Source organism: Melospiza georgiana, chromosome 4 (assembly GCF_028018845.1).
Source record: "Melospiza georgiana isolate bMelGeo1 chromosome 4, bMelGeo1.pri, whole genome shotgun sequence".
Lineage (NCBI taxonomy): Eukaryota > Metazoa > Chordata > Aves > Passeriformes > Passerellidae > Melospiza > Melospiza georgiana.
This window is the reverse complement of record NC_080433.1, coordinates 54,775,045-54,792,638: the sequence shown is the minus strand read 5'-3', so window position 1 is coordinate 54,792,638 and position 17,594 is coordinate 54,775,045. Positions and strand designations below refer to the sequence as shown.

The window sequence follows — 17,594 nt, the reverse complement described above, 5'->3', positions numbered from 1 at the left end:
ACCCTAAGCTGACATGTTCTACTGCTCAGAATTGCTCCCTTTCTGCAGGAGTCTCCTGAAGTCCTCCCTCTAAATAAGGATGTACAAGCCAGGAGAAAAAAAAAAATATCTGTGTGGCATCCATGCCCAAAAACTCCTGACACCAAAGTACTTGTAAGACAAGGACCCAGATGTCTCCAGCTGAAAAGGTCTGCAAACCCAAGGGATGTCTGCAGAAGAGCCACGTGGGGCACTGTGGGTGGCAGCTGCAGGGTACCAGGGAAAAGGGCAACCTCCTGCTTGCCCCCTGCCAGGAGGTGCTGCAGAAAGCTGGACAGGAAGCCACCAAAAGTGCCTGGCAAAGGACAGCAAATGTGACTATGCAGCAGCTGCAGGAGACACCAACAGGCTCAAGGGAACAGTTTTGCTCAAAAGGAATGTCTTTGGGCAGGCAAGTACAGGCACACAGCTTCACCTCATTCAAGAATCAGTTTTTGCTCTACTTGGATGACACATGTTCCATCATCAGTTTTCAGTTCAAGGTTTTGTGTAGTCCAAGTGATCAGTTTTGCAAGCCAAACAAGTTCTTATATAGTGGATTTTTGGGGGAAAAAACCAGCTTCAAGTAGAAGACATAGTATTCATTGACCTTCTTGAATAGGTTCAGCTGTAATCAGAAACTGGGAGGGTAAAAAAAAAAAACCACCACAACCACTCCACCCCAAACTCAACTTTCCCTTATCAGAGCAGGCCACAGTTTCCAGGGGCAGTGTTGTTTTAAATGCAATGTTTACTTCATCTGGTGACAAACATTTTAAGAATGTTTATTTAAACAAGCACTTTCACAGATCTTCAGGTTCAGAAGCTCCAGCTAGCCAGGTTTCAGTGCCTTTATTACATAACACCCCCCACCCTGCCCCCACTATTCCTAAGTCAGTTCTCAGCTACTGGCAAATTTCACTCCTATAGAACCAGAAATTAAGGTTAGAAGCGTAGTTTTCAACATGATAAACACAGGGAAGCTGGAATAGTTCCTCTAAAATAAAGGATAACATGTTTTGCAGCACCAAAACTAGAAAACGTTTGACCATTAGAGAAGCAATGGCAAATCAAGATTAGGTGGTTGTGCAGAGCACATGCAAGTATAAGACCCCTTTGAAACACAGCAAAGGCGACTTGCACAGAGCATCTACTAACACATGGAGAATACCCAAGCACGTGTTTGAACCAGCAAATAAACCCATCCCTTTCAACCTTTAGTTTTGCCAATGTTAGAGTGTTTCATTACTGGAGTAATTGCTTTTACACAGAGAGCAGGCAGTGAGAAACATTTTTATTCCAAAAATTAAATATTCAATTTCAGAACACAAGAATCTTACTTTTATTTTACATGGAGGCAAGTATTTGTCATTCACTACTTGACAGTCAGTGGAAGTTACTGAACTTCATAGTCCCTGTCAGGATAAAGTTACACTTACATAGGGATTTCTTGCCTGTCTACCACTAGAGAGTTTTAAAAAGTTACTAAAATAATTTCACATAAACATGGTCATCTTCTCATATTCTTACCAGAGCACTTAGTCAATGACTTTACCTTTATATAAAGAATCCAATCTGACACACAGCATTTGACTAGTTATCCATCCCATTTAATGTATCAGTTACAACATAATTGACTTTGGAGCTAGTGGGGGGCTAATGCAGAGCATTACAATATATCCCTGCACCAAATGTTACACCAATCTATATACAATGTATATGAAACTAAGCAACAACATGCATTATATTTACAGACTATGTAACAAACCCGTGCACAACTGCAAACTGACTACAGAAGTTAAAAAATTCATTTAAAGGTTACAAATTTATTTGGATTATGAAAATTGAATCCCATTGAAAAGGGAATCTAAAAAAATTCCCCCACATCTGCTCTTTTATCACGACATTTACTTCTAGCCTTTGTCCGAGCCTTGAATGCTGCAGAGTTGTACAAGTGCTATAAAACAAAAAAAGAAAAAAGAATTACATACTGTCATAAGGTTTATGCCTTTCAGAGACTTTTCATGTTACAAAACAAATGAAAATATCCTTTTATTAATCTTTGAAGTTAACTGGTAGGCCTTCTGAAATTTACAGTATGTTATCTTTGCACCAAAGGCTCATCTGTGTGTGTGTATACATATATATACAGACAGATATATTTAAAAGAAACTTGGCCTGTGTAAGAAGGCTGAACTAGGAGTAGTTCTGGAAGCCAGTCTTGAACATCCAGCAGGTATCATGTAGGTTACATTTACCCTCAGATTAAAGTTGACTGCACTGTTCCCCAAACTATATGCAGGTTTAATGCATTCACTATCAACAGACCAAGGCCAACCTCCTAGTGCCCACATCACATTGCTGAGTTTGGGACACTGTCTTTATAAAAACTCAAGTTTCCACAGCTTTCTGTAGGTCCCTCCCCAAAAAATATGTATCTCTCAGAAGAGACCAAGTTTCACATATGTGGAGCATGAATCTAGTACCCATCAGCAACCACATCAACCTTGAGACCCCTTGGAGAAAACACAGAAGCAGACACATGCCCAGTGGAATTTAAGGGTCCATAGATGCATATAAGTAAGGCTGTGTTTCATTCAGGACAATATGAGGCACTCTTAGAACTACAGTGTAACAATGACAGCTTCTGAAGTGCAGCAGTAATTAGAGTAGGAAGTAAAGAAAATTCATTTCAGTGCAATAACCTACCCTTTCAAAACGGGATATCTTCATTGTTTTAAGAGTTGCAGCATCCAGCATTACTGGTGGACCGAGCTCAAACACATTCCGAAGAAAGTCATTTGACTAAACAAGAAACACACCAAATGATTAGCTTCCCTTCTAATTATCAAGTCTCTAAAGTTGACTACTGTAAAATATTAAGTACTCCAGTAAGAAATACTAAGATTTGTGTCAAATTGCTGCTATCTTTTGCAATTAAGTCAAGAACACTTCCTCCTTCAACCAGAGAAAAGCTAAAACAGCCACCTTGAAAAGACAGCTCCTCCTGCCTCCTTTGATATTTTTGTCCTAGAAAATGAGACACTCTCTTGTTCTACACAAAACCAGGCAGCTGAACAGACCTGTATGGTTTCACAACACAAGTTTTAAAGTATCTGTCTGTGAAAGTAGTACTTGGAAAAACTGAAAAACCTGCTACATGTCTGAGCTGCTTTGGTCACACATAAATTCTTTAACACAGAACTGAAGATTTTAACCCCATGATTATCACAGCAATTTGGGAGCATATATTCCTAAACTACAGCTCCTGCTTCTGTTACATATGTAAACAGATGACTAGTAAACAAGCAGTTCCCAGAACAGAGATAAAGATTTACGCCTTCCCTTCTGGAATGCTGTCACCACTGGGCTGCAAGCTATGTTCATTATTTTTGACTAAAACTTTGCCTTTCTTTTATAGGTTTGAACAGGAAGGGTGGAGGCATGCAGTTTTACAGCAGCCAGACAACTACACCACTCTGCTGAAAGAGAGCATAAGGATTCAGGAAAAATCCTGAAGCAAAAAACATATTCAGCCTAAATCTCTTACTTCTTGGAGAATTCGATTACTACATTAGCACACCCAAGCTACAACTCAGAAGCAGCTTATCCAGACAGCTGTAGCTCACTGTAATTAATTTTTTAAGAGCTGTCTTTAACGCCTCAAATACAAGGCTCATCACTAAGTTCTACTCAGGATTTCGTAATTCAGACTTAATTCCATCAAAGAAGCCAGCCACAGAGGAACACAGTCTGAGCAAGTGTCAGAGAGCAGCTCACCTGCAAATGGTATTGCATCCCCGAGCCCAGAACCTCCTTGAAGGTCTCGTACGTTTGTTTTTTAACCCAGCAGTCAATATACATGCGCTCAGGCCCAAACTTCACCATCTCTGTAGGGAAGTCACGCTCCTATGCAAAAGTCAAAGGAAACAACATGTATAATTTTAAATTAAACAGTCTTTTGTACTAGGAATTTTATACATCTTGGTGAACTTTATTCTCACTGATAAATTTGGCACATCAAAACCTTCCAAGTAACACAGTGTACGTATGCTAAAGATCGTATTTGTTCATGCACACCTACAGTCAAATCTCATGCAGAACTTGAAGCTAATATTCTTCATGATTACCAAGGTTTTTAAAAAACAAATGCTCAACTTTCATCTCTAAAATTACTATAAGAATTGGACTTCTCGCCAGGAAAACCAGTTCCAAGTACAGAAGTCACCTTTACATCAGAATATAAGCCACATTTAGTCTCTACCTTACAGGCATTTGGGACAATGGAATGTAACAAGTGCTAATAGGTGACTCAGATCCTTCTACAGGCAGAATCCCAGAGGTGACTTCAAATTATGCCAATCCTTCCCCTTAGCTTCCACAATATTTAACTATTCCCAGTCTTTTATCAACATTCCTAAAAAAAAGTTCTAGTCCACATATGTGATCTGACTACCAATTCTCACTTAAAATAGCTTTTTCCTGTTTCTTTCACTGAAACAGTAATTCTGTTTAATAATAAAATTGTTTTCACTGAATTGCACACTACATATTTTGAAGGTCTAGATTGTAACTAAGACAAAAGAATCACCTCAACAGCCCGCAGAACATCTCTGAAGACAGATCTCTGCTTTCTTTTATCCACTTTGGCCCGGTGCTTGTTTCCATCAGTAGCCAGAGCTCTTAGCTTCTCTGTTAGAAGGTCCATATCTTCATAAAAGAAATCCTAGGTTACCAGAAAAAAAAAGGTTTTTAGATTTTAGTTTATTTTATGGCCTTAACCTTTTTCCCCACAGCTAAGAAAATGGATCTCTTTAAATTTTGGGCGTGTAGATCTCTACAACCTCTTTATTTAAAAAGACAGAGAGTGCTTCTGCTGTTCCATTTGCAGCATTGAAACCAGCAAAAACAAAGTCACAGCACCCAGTTTACCAGGAAGGGCACTAACAAAGTCTGTTTGGTCAGCCATGTAACCCATACAGCTCCCTCAGTGTGCATGTACACCTGCCAATCTGTTCTACTCTAACTCCAGCAAATCCAAGGGACTCAAACTACTAAACAGATTTGCTGAACCACTCCTGCCAACAAACTCGGGGCACTTTCATGTTGTTATCACAAAATTCCTGCTGCTGGAGGCAAACTGTGAGACACCACTGGACTGACAGTATGGAATATTTAGCTATAAGTCTTGTATGAAATGGGAAATTAGGAAGCTTTTTTTTAATGCTTAACAAAACACTTTAAGTAAACTGTAATAAACAGCTTTGTGTTTTTCACTTGAATTAATTAATATGTGCTTTACATATATAGAAATATTTTCTCCACTGCACTTAATTCAGCAGTAGTTCACCTGGACTAGTAAGAATGCATGCAAACTTACGTAAAAACAAGTTTTTGTGGCTTCTAGGTTTTTTTTTAATCTGAATATTTTGTCATTTCAAGTGACTAGAGTGAGCTTACTGCAAGCTTTCTGAAAGGAACTGGTCAAAGGCAAATACATCAAGTATTCTTAATCTGCACTGATTGTTAAGGATTCAATGAGAATAATCTGTAATGATTAAAGGGGCATTTCCTCAATGCAACAGCAGATATTATAGTGAAGTCTCATTTGTCAACATATTTTAAGATTTAATTACTTGCAGTCAGCTTGACCAAATAAAGGATCAAGTTTTGCTTTCCATTTACTTTTTTTCCTTTCAAAGTTGGCTTCCATAGCCAAGAGACTCAAATCTACACTGCTGGCATTTATACAGAAGCCTTAACATTGTTTCATAGTATGCTGTGCTAGTGTGTCATAATTCCTGACTTAAGTGGAGTTATCCTTTCACTTTAGGCAGCATTCTGGCAAAGCGCAGCAGCCTTGATTGAGTTGGGAGCCCTTCAGGCAACTCTCCCAAACTGTGCCATGCGTAAGCAGAGGGAGGCTGTTTCCTTCAGTGCTGTCAAGAAAAAAGTCTGACAATTAATAAGGCATATTGAAGAACGTAAATGCAACTTTAGCTGTGGAAAGCTAATATCGAGCAGTTTGCACCTAACCAAAGTCAAAAGCAAACTCCAAGAAATTTCACCAAATGAAGTATTACTGATATCGGTGTGAAATTTGTGTCAATTCTTTAAAAACCTCCCCCTTAAAATGACTGCCTAGTTCTTAACTCACTAAAATAGACACGCTGCACAACCATCATGCAATACCAGTTATTCTCCTCAAGTTACCTAGGTAAAAATACTGAAAAAACAATACTTAAAGTCAACTTGTTTTCTACCTGATGATAGATTTTGGCTGAGAGCAGAATTGTGCAGGCTGTGAATTACTCAAACTTGTCTGCATAAGCATCTGATAAGTGATCCCACTACCGTAAACAATACCGTTTCATTCTGGAATCTCTCTACAGGTGTCTTTTTAAAATTTTATTTGAAAAGCGGGTGTTGGATTTAGATTTAAATCTTGCATTCCATATTTCTAGTTGCTATTAAGTACCATTTGATGCATTTTGTTATATTGGCCCTGTTCTGCAATATAGAAATGAAGTGTAAAAAATGATAGCTATGAATTATTGCTGTACCCACTTAGACTGGGGCAGACTCACTAGATGGAACATAAACCATGGAATTATTTGCTACTTGTTGAGATCCAGGGTAGAGTGCACCACAGGTTTAAGTAATCTGTCTCATCATTATCCCAATGAAAGAAGGTTTAGCTGCAGACATCTACTTACAGCATCTGTTTCACGTGCCAGTTCAAACAGAAGTGCTAGTGTTTCTCCAGCAGCTATTCTCATGTTGAGATCATCACAAGACAGCAGGCTTGGAAGTTTATGCAAGTGCCTAAGGAGTAAATCATAGTCCATTAAGACCTAAATTTTACTGACACTGTTTCATTGCATATAGAGTCATTACAAATTCTGCTTTCCAAGAAAGATACTCACATTTCAATTTTCTTCTTCACTTCATTCATTGGACAAATGGTCAACAACAATGTCCATGCCAAAAGAGCACTGACGTGAAGCACAGTATTATGGGTACTTGACACACCATTAGTGTCTCTGTCCCGCTGATAGGCCTTCATGAAGATGTTTTCCAGGCACTCCATAGTAGAGTACAGCTCCTGTACAAGTGAAAAATACAATGGAAGTGGTTTAGGAGTCACACATTTTCATCCTGTCAGTTTACTGCATTTGAAAGGTATCAATCATCCTCACCGTAATGTCATCGGTCACGATGAAACAGCAAATCCCTAAGCAGGTTGCACACTGGACACAAAAGAAAAAAAAAGTGTCAGTATTTGATAATAATGTTACAGTTTCAAAGTTGGGCCCCTTGAAATTTAACATCTGGAGCAACAGAAACTTGAGATAAAAACCTGAACAGTCTAGAAGTCCCCAATCCTTAATTCACCTTCCTTTTAATACTTAGTTCCCAAATTCCCATCTATTCTCAGGATGCTTTTACAGCATTTGCTACTCAAAAGCCTTCACTTTCCATGTATTATTATTTTTAATAGCTTACAAAGCCCTTGAAAAAGCTCCACGTGGCATTGTTTTCACCCAATGATTTTAAATCTCACTAGGATTTACAAGCAGAAACTCTGCTGATAATTATATATTTATTAACAGCTGTGGGAAATAGTTTCTTCTTCTGATCTCTATTTCAATTAAATAGCATGGAAACTCAGTCCTTGAAAAGCTGTTCCTACAACTTTTCAACTTCTGCAGATCTGTTTCCTATGTCCCATATTCTAGTCCAGTTTCTCTTACAAAGAATAAAGAGGAAACCATTTGAAATGATGTTTGCACCAACCACATGGGACTCAAAACTACATTTGAACAGGACAAACTTTAGTAGCTTTTTTGGTTTGTAGAAATAACTATTGTTGAACTAATACTACCTCCTTTTTGCAGCTGACAGTATTGGCTGTGCCATAGCTTGACTAAGAGTAGCCAGCCACATAATGATGAAGGAAAGCTGGAAAATGTTAGCTGAATCTCTGAAGTTTAAGCAAAAGTAAAACTTCTGGCAAGTGCTTTGGACAATCTTTCCTCACTATTTCATGCATACTGCTGATGTATAGGTGAGATGACCAGGCAAAAGTAACTTAAAAATACATTTGGTAGAATGGCTGTATTGTTTATGTAGTTTCCAGATGTGCTATTTGTGATTTTACCAAAAATAAATGTAAATGCTTAAGTAACATTCCTGTGCTGTTTAAGAATAAAATTAAATTTCAAGAATAAAATAAAATTAATACAGGAAGGACATATCACTCAGTAGGAAAATGTTTTCTAGGATCCCAACATCAGTCCCCAGAAGTAAGGAAGCTTCAATACAGTGAGTTCAGACACTTGACAAAGCAGTACATGTAACAGCTGAAGAAGACAATCATGTTCAGCTTTCAGGTGGAACTTTTTAAGCCAGTGAAAACTGCTATGCATCATTGAGGGTGCATGTCAACATTATGAGTACACACTAGTGTGGTAACCTTTCATCCTGGATTACACAACAGTGAGCTGGCCAGAAGCAGCCCTCTGTCCCTGGCTGGCAAACAAACATGTCATACTTACAGCCTGTCTGGCCTGGATACTGGCTGTTCCATCACAGACAATCTTCTTCAGAACTGGACCAAGGGTCTTAAAAATCTCCTCGCTTTCAATTCCTGACCCCATCTGCACACACAGCAGACAAGCCAGCCCAGCAGCTGCACACTGTTCATCACTCTTACCTAGGGATTAATTAGCACAGTGATGAGCAACCACCTTTTGCCCTGCCTGCTTCCTTTAATCTTTTAAAGATAATAGTCTGAAAGCATGTAAGTGGAAATTCAGAAACCAAGAGATAGAAGATAGTTTCAGTTAATTTTCTAGGACAGTTAAAGTGTGACACCTGCATTTACAAAGTAATGTTACCTAAATTATTAAGCACTCTGTAAAGTTCTAGAGAACATTCACAATCTTAATTTCTTTTAAACAATGTGCTATTTCATAGGGATTATTGCTTTCTAATAGCATGCATGTTAATTACCTTTCTTTATGCAGCGCTCAATGCTATCAGTTAGGGTCATTCTCCTCTCCATGATAAATTCATATAGTATTTTAGAAGAAAATGCACTTTTCAGACTTTCAAGGGCTGCTTGTCTTGTCTTTGCACTGTTAGAAGAGAAAAGGAAGACCTGAAATCAGCACATATCAGCTAAACCCCACCCTTGCTTTATGGTGATTTATATTTGCCTACACCCAGTAGTAAGAGTAATCCACAAGTACTATGAAGAAATGAAATGCTCTGAATTGCCTTCTTACTCATGGACAGCAAAATTTTGTTTGGAGACAGAGTTCACAGCAGTATTGCTGGCCAGAAAGAAAGTCACTCTACTTCCATGTTAGGAAAGGAAAGTCTAACCCATCCTAAAAAATCAGTATAACAAAAAAGGGTTGTTTTAGATCCAGAAGTCCTCCCCAGAATAAAAAGCTCAGTATTTTCCTTATTAAATCAAGCAAGAAAACAATGTATGAATGTGTTTCTTCAAAGCAGACTATACCTCTTGTCCAATGTAAGATCAATAAATCCCTTCAACTTGTATTCTAAGTCTTCTTGAGTAGCTTCTTCATCAACTTCGGGCCCTAATCCAGAAGAAATAATTTAGTCCCACTGATACACATTTCATTAGCAGACAGTAGTTCCAACACAATGCTTTTAACACTAATAAGGAAGCAGTCTAATATAGACAACACCTTCAGAATTGTTCAGTATCACAGCAGCATAATGGTGTTAAACCTACTACATCAGACTGTGCCCTAAAATACTCCCATAAAAACTGGCCTATTGATATGTTTGTGCTGCTCCTAGATCTGCTGCTTACACATGCCAGGAATGAACGAGGGAGCAAATCAGGTATTACATAAATCTTCTCCATCTGATGACCATCAGCCAATCCTGTCAACACATTGCCATCCAGTCTACTACATCTAGCCCTGGTACTGTGAGGTGCTTACAGCTGATGCAGTGAGTCAAAGCAGCCTGTCCCACAGAGCATCAATTCAGACACCTCTGCAACACAGCTCAGTTAAGAGCAGCGTGTACCCAAAGATGGCTCCCTGCTTATCCCCCTGCTTCAGGCTTCCAGGTCCCCTCCTCTCAACAAATGACATTATAGCTGTCCAGGTTGCAAAGATGGGAAAGCAGACAACGCACAAATCTAGCTCAAAACAGGCAAATGTGACTCTTCCCATCTTAAACTCTTCTGCAGTTCTTACTGCTTCAACTACCTCTTATGAAAATCCATGCCATACAACTCATCTGAAAATTTTTATTGTCTCTATAGCAGTACTCTACATCTTATTGCCTCTATATCTATATTCTATTCTAGTAGAATAGAGCCTGATAGTTTCACAAGGCTCATGAAACCTGGAGTATATATTTATATATATATAAACCAAACAAACAAAATGGCCACTGGATTAGCCATCACAGTGTTAATATAATGTCATTACTTCATTATTGCTACTTCCAGTCTTCTACTTAAAACTACTAAATCAGCTCAGGTTTTATGTTTTTAAAAGATGAACAGATATAAATAAAAGAATTTACCATCCTCAGTGAAGCTAGCAGGATCACTGAAGCCACTGCAGTGGCTCATGGTTTCAATTGAAGCATCTTCATCACTAAAAGGCTGCACGTTTCTGGGCTGACCACCTTAAGCAAAGATGAATACAATAGTTTGGTCAGTTCTCTCATACAGAAAAGGAAGATCTGAGCACCAAAAGTAGAACTGATCCCTCTCAGAGCAGATTTGCTTTCCCTGACCCAACCACAGAAAGAACATTTCCATCTGCTGGTTCCTTTACTCCACCTACTCTGAAGACTGTTAGTTCTGTTCTGGAAGATCATTTGAGAGCAGTGAGGAAGGGCTCACCTAGTACTGGTCCAATTCCTACCCCAGAAATTGGATGAATTCCTACTGGAAAATTAGGATCTTTCTACAACTTCATGTTAATGCAGTTTTCTGTGACTATGCTTTAAAAATACGTCAATTTAACTGTTAGAATGAGTTCTCTAAAAAAACTGCCATGCAGTCTTTATTTTTTAATTTTGAGGAACTTCAAGACAGTGTAAGTCAAACCTTTGGGCAAACGTACATCACCCAGTTCAATGCAGGATATATGGGATTAGATGGAGTATGTGCAGGATCAGCTATGTCTAACTTTCTTACTACTGAACTACATTTACATCAAATGCTTCAAAGGGGGATAGAAGTTTTTCCCTCTCAGGACGAAGAAGGCCTTGCTGCAGCAGCTTTCAGACTTTTTGATGAAAGTAGTCTTTTTACCAGTGTTCACCTTACTTCTCCAACAGTTCCCAAAGCATCATTTGCACAACTCTGAATTCTGTTCTTTCGCCTGCTTTTTGTTTCTAAATTATTCAGAAGGCTGCACACAGGGCTTACCAGCTTCAAGCAGGCTCCCCGACTACCAAGACCCCAAAAAACTATTTTTATCTAGGCAGAATCACCTTTCAGCTGGATCAGCGCCCAAATGCTTTCCAATTATGTTAGTCACACTCCGGAAGTTTTGCTACTTTTAGCTGTATCCACTTGTATCATTAACCACAACCCAAAAAAACCCCACCAGACAATGCACGAGCGAACAAACTTGGAGGCCCATAGCTCTCACAGGGCCATCCACCTTCGTGCTGCTATCAAACAGGGATTCAACAGAAGTGGCAAGAACAACAAGCCCCTCACAAACTAAAATACGAGCAGTTGCAGAAACACTCTATAAATTGCTCACTTCCTGAAAATTGGTATTAGAAACAAACGCTGCACACAGCCATGCTAGCTTGAAGGGCAATTTCTCACCAACCCACAAAAATCTCCGTTCTGCCCCAAGCATGAACACCTCAGACACGCACATTCTGCACTTGTTTATTTTATAATATCCTATTTTAGGCTAGAAAAAGGATTTTTTTCTATAAAGACACAGCAGCCTTTCAGGCACGACACGGCGGCACCCAGCCGGCGGACCCGCGGCCGAGCCGCCGCTGCCCCGGGCCGCGCCCGCCGGCCCCGGCTCCCCGGCGCATGCGCACAGCGGCGTGAGGAGGCGGTTTCAGGGACGGCTCCTGTCACCCGCCCGGCCCCGGCCCGGCCAGCGAGAGCCCCGCGGCCGCGCCCGCCCGCCCGTCCTGCTGCCCACCCACCGCCCCGGGGAGGCGGGGCACCGCCGGACAGCGCGGCCCTGTTCCCGCGGCCACGGGAAACGCCGTCTGCACCGCGCGCCCCTTCCCGCCCGCCCGGCCGCACTCACCGGCTCCGCGCTGGTGGTTGCTCCCCCGCTTCTTAGGCTTGGGCATGGTCGCAGCGGCGCTCGGCTCGGCTCCCGCGGCCCCTCTCCGGGTCTCGGTCTCCCTGCTCCCCCCCGCCCGGGAATCAGCGACAATCAGCCGATAGAAGAGCAGGAGCGCTTTTTACTCCAACGCCTCTGCGAGGCTGACTTCTCGGGCCGGGGCAGCGGGGGTGATTGGCGAGAGCAGGCGGAGGGCGAACCGGCGGCAAAGGCAGAAATCCCCGTGGAGGCCCGTGAGCGGAGTCGATGCATCTTTCTCCTCTCAGACACCCGGGGCTAAAGGCGCGGAGGGGGCGCCGGAGCCACTTTTATAGTCCCACCGTGCTGCGGGGGCGGAGCTCCGCGCCGCTGCAGCCAATGGCCGGGCGTTGCGACGGTGGGCCGCTGACTCAGCGGCGCGAGCTCGTGACGCGCGAACGCCGCTGCCCAGTGGCGGGGCTGGGACGTCAGCGGCGCCTCGCGCGTCGCGCCGCGGTGCACGCCGGGAGCGGCGGCCCCGGCGCCAGCCCAGGGGCGGTGCTGGGGGCGCGTGAGGCCGCGCGGGGCGGCGGACAAAGCGCGCCCGCCGTGCCCGGGTGCTCCCTCCGTGCCTGTCCCTCCGTGCCTGTCCCTCCGTGTCTGTCCCTCCGTGCCCCTCCGTGCCCCTCCGTGCCCGTCCCTCCCACCCCTCCCGCCGTGCCCGGGCGCTCCCTCCGTGCCTGTCCCTCCCTCCGTGCCTGTCCCTCCGTGTCCCTCCGTGCCCCTCCGTGTCTGTCCCTCCGTGCCGGCGGGGCTCGGCTTCCGGCCCGCGCCATGTGCGCCGCTGGCTGTGGGAAGGGCAGGCTCGGCTGGGCCGTGCGCAGCTCTGTGGGTGTGCGGTGCCGCCGCCGGCGCTGCTCGCCGTGTAGGCGGGGAATGCCGGAAGGGTTCACAGAATCACACAGCGGTTTGGCTTGGAAGGGACCTCTGGTGATCCTCCAGTCCAACCCCCTGCTAAGGCAGGGTCACCTGGAACAGGTGGCACAGGAACGTGTCCGGGGGGGGTTTGAATGTCCCCAGAAGGGAGAATCCACGATCTCCCTCCGTGGGCAGCCTGTGCCAGTGCTCTGCCACTGTAAAGTTCTTCCTCGTGTTGAGGAGGAACTTCTTGTGTGTCGGTGCGTGGTCACTGCTCATCATCCTGTCACTGGGCACCTCTGGAAAGAGTTTGACATAATGCTCTTGGCACCCACCTTTGAGATACTGACATGTGTTAGTGCGATCCCCTCACAGTGGCCTCTAGACAAAACAGGCCCAGCTGCTGCAGTCTCTCCTCATGAAAGAGATGCTCCACACCCCAAATGGTCTCTGTGGGCCTCCACTGGACCCTCTGCAGTAGCTCCTTTCTTGTACTGAGGAGCCCAGAACCACAATGTGGTTTCTCACTTAAAAACAGATGTGCTGGATAGATGCCTTACTCCTTCATAGCAGGTTTTCTTCCAATGCAGAGAAGAGTTTTGTCAATTATATCTTCCAATGTAGAGACTTACATTTTTTAATCCAAAATTTTTTTTATGTTCTTTGCTAAACATCAAATAAATAAATAAATTAATTAATCGGAATACAATAGCCTTGCTGTCCACCAAACAGAGATTGGTTTATGTTTCTGAGCTCTGAATGTTTGCAAGTGTTCACTGATAGGCCATATCAGATCTGCAGTGTTTGAGGAAGGGAAGGCAGTTTTGCAGAACTTGCTGAAAGGTTACATAAGACACAGTTGTGATTACACTGTTTAAATTGTGTTGTGTACAAAACGTATTCACCCTGACTTCCAGAAAGGCACACTTCCATAACAATTGCCTGTATATGCCACATGAAAAACAAAGGAGTTAGTGACCCATTTGTGCATGCTGGGTCAGGAAATGCTGGAAGTGTCTGTTTCTAGTAAATGGTAGCTGGCTGTACCTGAGCCCAGTGTTTTCCATCGCTGTGCAGTGTGAGACTCCTGGTGAACAATTCCCTGGGCGTGGGAGGTTCAAATCCCTGGAAAGGCTTAAGTCAGATCTTTTAGCATCCTGTTTAAGAAGAGCAGACACAGACGTCACTATGTACTGCATCTGTACAGGACAGCACCTTAATGTCTCAAGGGCACTACTTTTTCTCCCTCAGGATGAAATGTTAGAGCAAAGGACAGCCTTACAGGTAAGTTGGCAAAGGAGTAGCAATTAAAGAAGGCAAAGCTGCTCTTGGGTACACAAGGCTTTATTAGAACAAGGGAGCAGCGCTGGGCACACTCCAACACCCAATAGGGGCCAAGCAAGTACGGTGGGAGTATTTGAGCTGTGAGATGCCAACACCACTCGAGTGAGAGCAGCCGTGTCCTGGCAATTTCCTGTATGTTGTATGTTCTCGTAATATGCAGATTGATTTTGGGGTGCAGGCTGACTGGCCTCAACAGAATTGAAATTTCTGCCATCCAGCTTATAGCCCTGTCTCACAGCTGCTGTCTGAGGCTGCCAGCAAGGATTTAGTTTAATGCTGAAATCCTGGCAGGTGTGACAGTCTGAATAATATGCCGAACTGTGCATGTCTGTGTGGCAGCTCAGATCAACAACAGTGCTACCTCACAGTGGAGTTGGAAGAGTTAAGTGTTGTAGCCTTTGTATACTTGAAGATGGTCCTGCCAGGAGAGGTGGAGCTAGTGCCCTGGAGAGAGAGAGGAGAGAATGCTGCAGATGAGGTGGGAAAATCAACAGCTAAAATATGAAATGCTAGTGCAGATTTAGACAACTAGAATAAAATACAAAAGGTGACAACTTGTGACTCCTTTGGGTTTGTGGTCATTTTGCATCTGCTTGGGCTTTTGAAATATGATGTCTTCAGGTTACTGAGATTCCCTGATTATTTGACTAAGAGTTAAGTGAGGTCACATAAGAGGAGTTGTGTATCACTGCTTAGTTTTGCTGTCTGTCTGTGACAGAACAGACTCTTTGTCTTGATTGCTGACTTCTTGCCCACTCTCCTGATTTATCCTATTGGCAGGAATGCATGGCGCCAGTAGGCTGGCTCAAGGCAGCTTTCTAACAAAAATCTTTGGCTAAAAGGAGAGTCACATGGTGTCTGCAATCCATGTTCCTATTGTCTGGCTTGTGCTAGAGCTACTGGTGTCAGGAGTGTCACAGTCCCAGTGGCACCAGTGATACCAGTGGTAGGTGAGAGGTGACATCCTTTGGAGAAAAGTGTTTCATGGAGTAGCAAGGCAAGCTGGGAGTGGAGGGTGACAGTAAGGCATGCATGACAGTGGCTTTACTAGCAAGTGCCATTGCACCCAAACAAGAATAGCAAAGCAATTCTGGTGGTGGCTAGAAGTTCAGCCAAGAGTACAGATCACCAGTAACCATCCCAGTGAACACAGTGACAAGGAGATCTGAGGTCAAGCCAGAAAAGCCAAGCCAGTGAGTCAGGGTCAGAATGAGGTTCAGTGACAATAACCAGGACCAACCCACCACCAGTCTGGTCATCATTAGACAAGCCCACAGTGATGGGAGGGATCCTAGATCATCTCAGCTGGGTCAAGGTCTGGATCAGTGTGTGTGGCCAGACACAGTCATACCTGTAACATAGGTGAGGCAAGGACTGAGGGAGAGTGCTTCAATGTAGGCACAGCTCTTGAGCAAAGTAGGTGGCCCTCAATTCTTGTAGCTGTTTTTCACACAGCACTCTAATCCAAAGTCACTCAGCTGCACCACGACAGAGCTGCCTTTGAGCACAGGCAGCTTAATGCTGACTAGGGCCCCAAGAAAAGGTCTAATTAAGAACTTCACCCCAGCTGAGGGACATACATATGTGACTGACTCAGTTTATGTGGCTTAGTATTTGTGTGCCAGAGTTTATTTTGAAGACATGTAAACCATCATAATTTATGACCAGCTGGAGGCATGGCCAGGCATACTGTCTATACACTATTAAATGTTGTAAAGAATTCAGAATTGAGGGAATCATATGGATCCTTGATTCATATGGGTGTTTTTTCCTCCTCTTTTGACACTATGCTCCTGTTATCTTGGCATAAAAAATTCTTTGGATTTTCTTTTTTCTTTCTGCTGGGCCTTAAGACATGACTGTCTTTGAATTCAGAAGAGGATCCCAAGCTCATCCAAACCTGGAAAATGAGCCCTTCTAAGGCATTCCCTGAACAAATATTGCAAAATGCCTGTGGTTTTAGTGACCTACTAGGATTGACAGGCCTTCAGAGTGTGTGCCTCAAAGCAGTGCTGTGGTCCTCTCTCTGGAACACTTAATGCTACAAATGCTGTCAGCACTGACATGTAGTCACACTGCTGAAAATAAATTGCCTATGATAAATTACTGCCACAGCCCCCTCAATTCTGGCTACAGTTGCTACAGTGGAACGCTTGCTTGGGGGCTGACTTGACTGCAGGCAGAAGGAACTCATTCACCTCCTTTGCATGGGTCGGGTGCCCAGTCTTGTGTCTCGGGAGAAAAAATAAGACTTAGAAGGGAAAGCTCATGTCAGGTCTTCACTGAGAAGGTGCTCAGATGAAGGCATGTACTTCCAGGTGTACATGCAAGACGTATCTGATCAATTCTCACAGAACTCCTCTTATTTCTGATATAGGGATTGCAAGTGACGTGAATTTTTAGTGTGCAGCAGTAGCCAAGAGGTGCAGCTTTTTTCCCTTTGAATGCTGGAACACATATTGGAGGGCTAAGCAGCTCCTGATATAATACTTCAGGAGTATTACACTGTAGCAAAATATACAAACCACCTGTGTTGGACGTCCTTTCTGATTTACATTACTTACCTCTTGTCTGGCTTATATTTGGAAGCCTGACCAGTTGTGGTCCAAGCACATCCAAGAACCCCAAGAATAAAATAAATGTGGCAGCAGGCTCACTACTAGAGTTACTATTATTAGTTGCTGAGGGAGTTTTGATCTTAGCTGATGGATTAACTTCAGACTCGGAGGGAAGCTCGTGATGTCTATAGGTGGCTGAAGTCCAAAGCTGCAAGATGCAGGCACTCAGTTTGTGGTGATTGGGAGTGGGGCTGCTGCCCAGCCTCATCCCCAATGGGCACAGCTGTGAAAAGCAGGTGAGCAGCACTGACAGCCATGAGCCATGGAGTGCCCAGGGGCACTGACCAACCACCAAAGGGAGCAGAGGGCACACAGGTAAAATGCATGAACATGAGGGTATAAAATGTTGGGCGAAAGACCAAGCAGGGCATCTGCTTGAAGCCTTCTGAAGTGGTGCTGCTCTGTA

General features: G+C 43.4%; 1 protein-coding gene across 1 annotated transcript; it reads right to left on the bottom strand.

The window, feature by feature from the left end:
* Positions 1-1,297: 1,297 nt before the first annotated feature.
* On the bottom strand, positions 1,298-12,619 carry IFRD1 (interferon related developmental regulator 1). Its single transcript, XM_058022778.1, has 12 exons — positions 12,312-12,619; positions 10,597-10,701; positions 9,548-9,629; positions 9,034-9,158; positions 8,577-8,734; positions 7,218-7,268; positions 6,945-7,123; positions 6,735-6,843; positions 4,610-4,744; positions 3,799-3,927; positions 2,728-2,823; positions 1,298-1,975 (listed from the first exon to the last, which is right to left on the bottom strand). The coding sequence occupies exons 1-12, from the start codon at positions 12,355-12,357 to the stop codon at positions 1,886-1,888; spliced, it is 1,305 nt and encodes a 434-aa protein (XP_057878761.1). The 5' UTR covers positions 12,358-12,619; the 3' UTR covers positions 1,298-1,885.
* Between the last annotated feature and the right edge of the window lie 4,975 nt (positions 12,620-17,594).

Bases quoted from the DNA above. Each gene is read 5' to 3' on its own strand.
- IFRD1 (XM_058022778.1), bottom strand. From the start codon at position 12,357: ATGCCCAAGCCTAAGAAGCGGGGGAGCAACCACCAGCGCGGAGCCG. The intron at 9,630-10,596 runs GTAAATTCTTTT...CTTCTGGATTAG, and splicing joins TGCTAGCTTCACTGAGGATG to GGCCCGAAGTTGATGAAGAA. The intron at 9,159-9,547 runs GTATAGTCTGCT...CTCTTCTAACAG, and splicing joins GATCTTACATTGGACAAGAG to TGCAAAGACAAGACAAGCAG.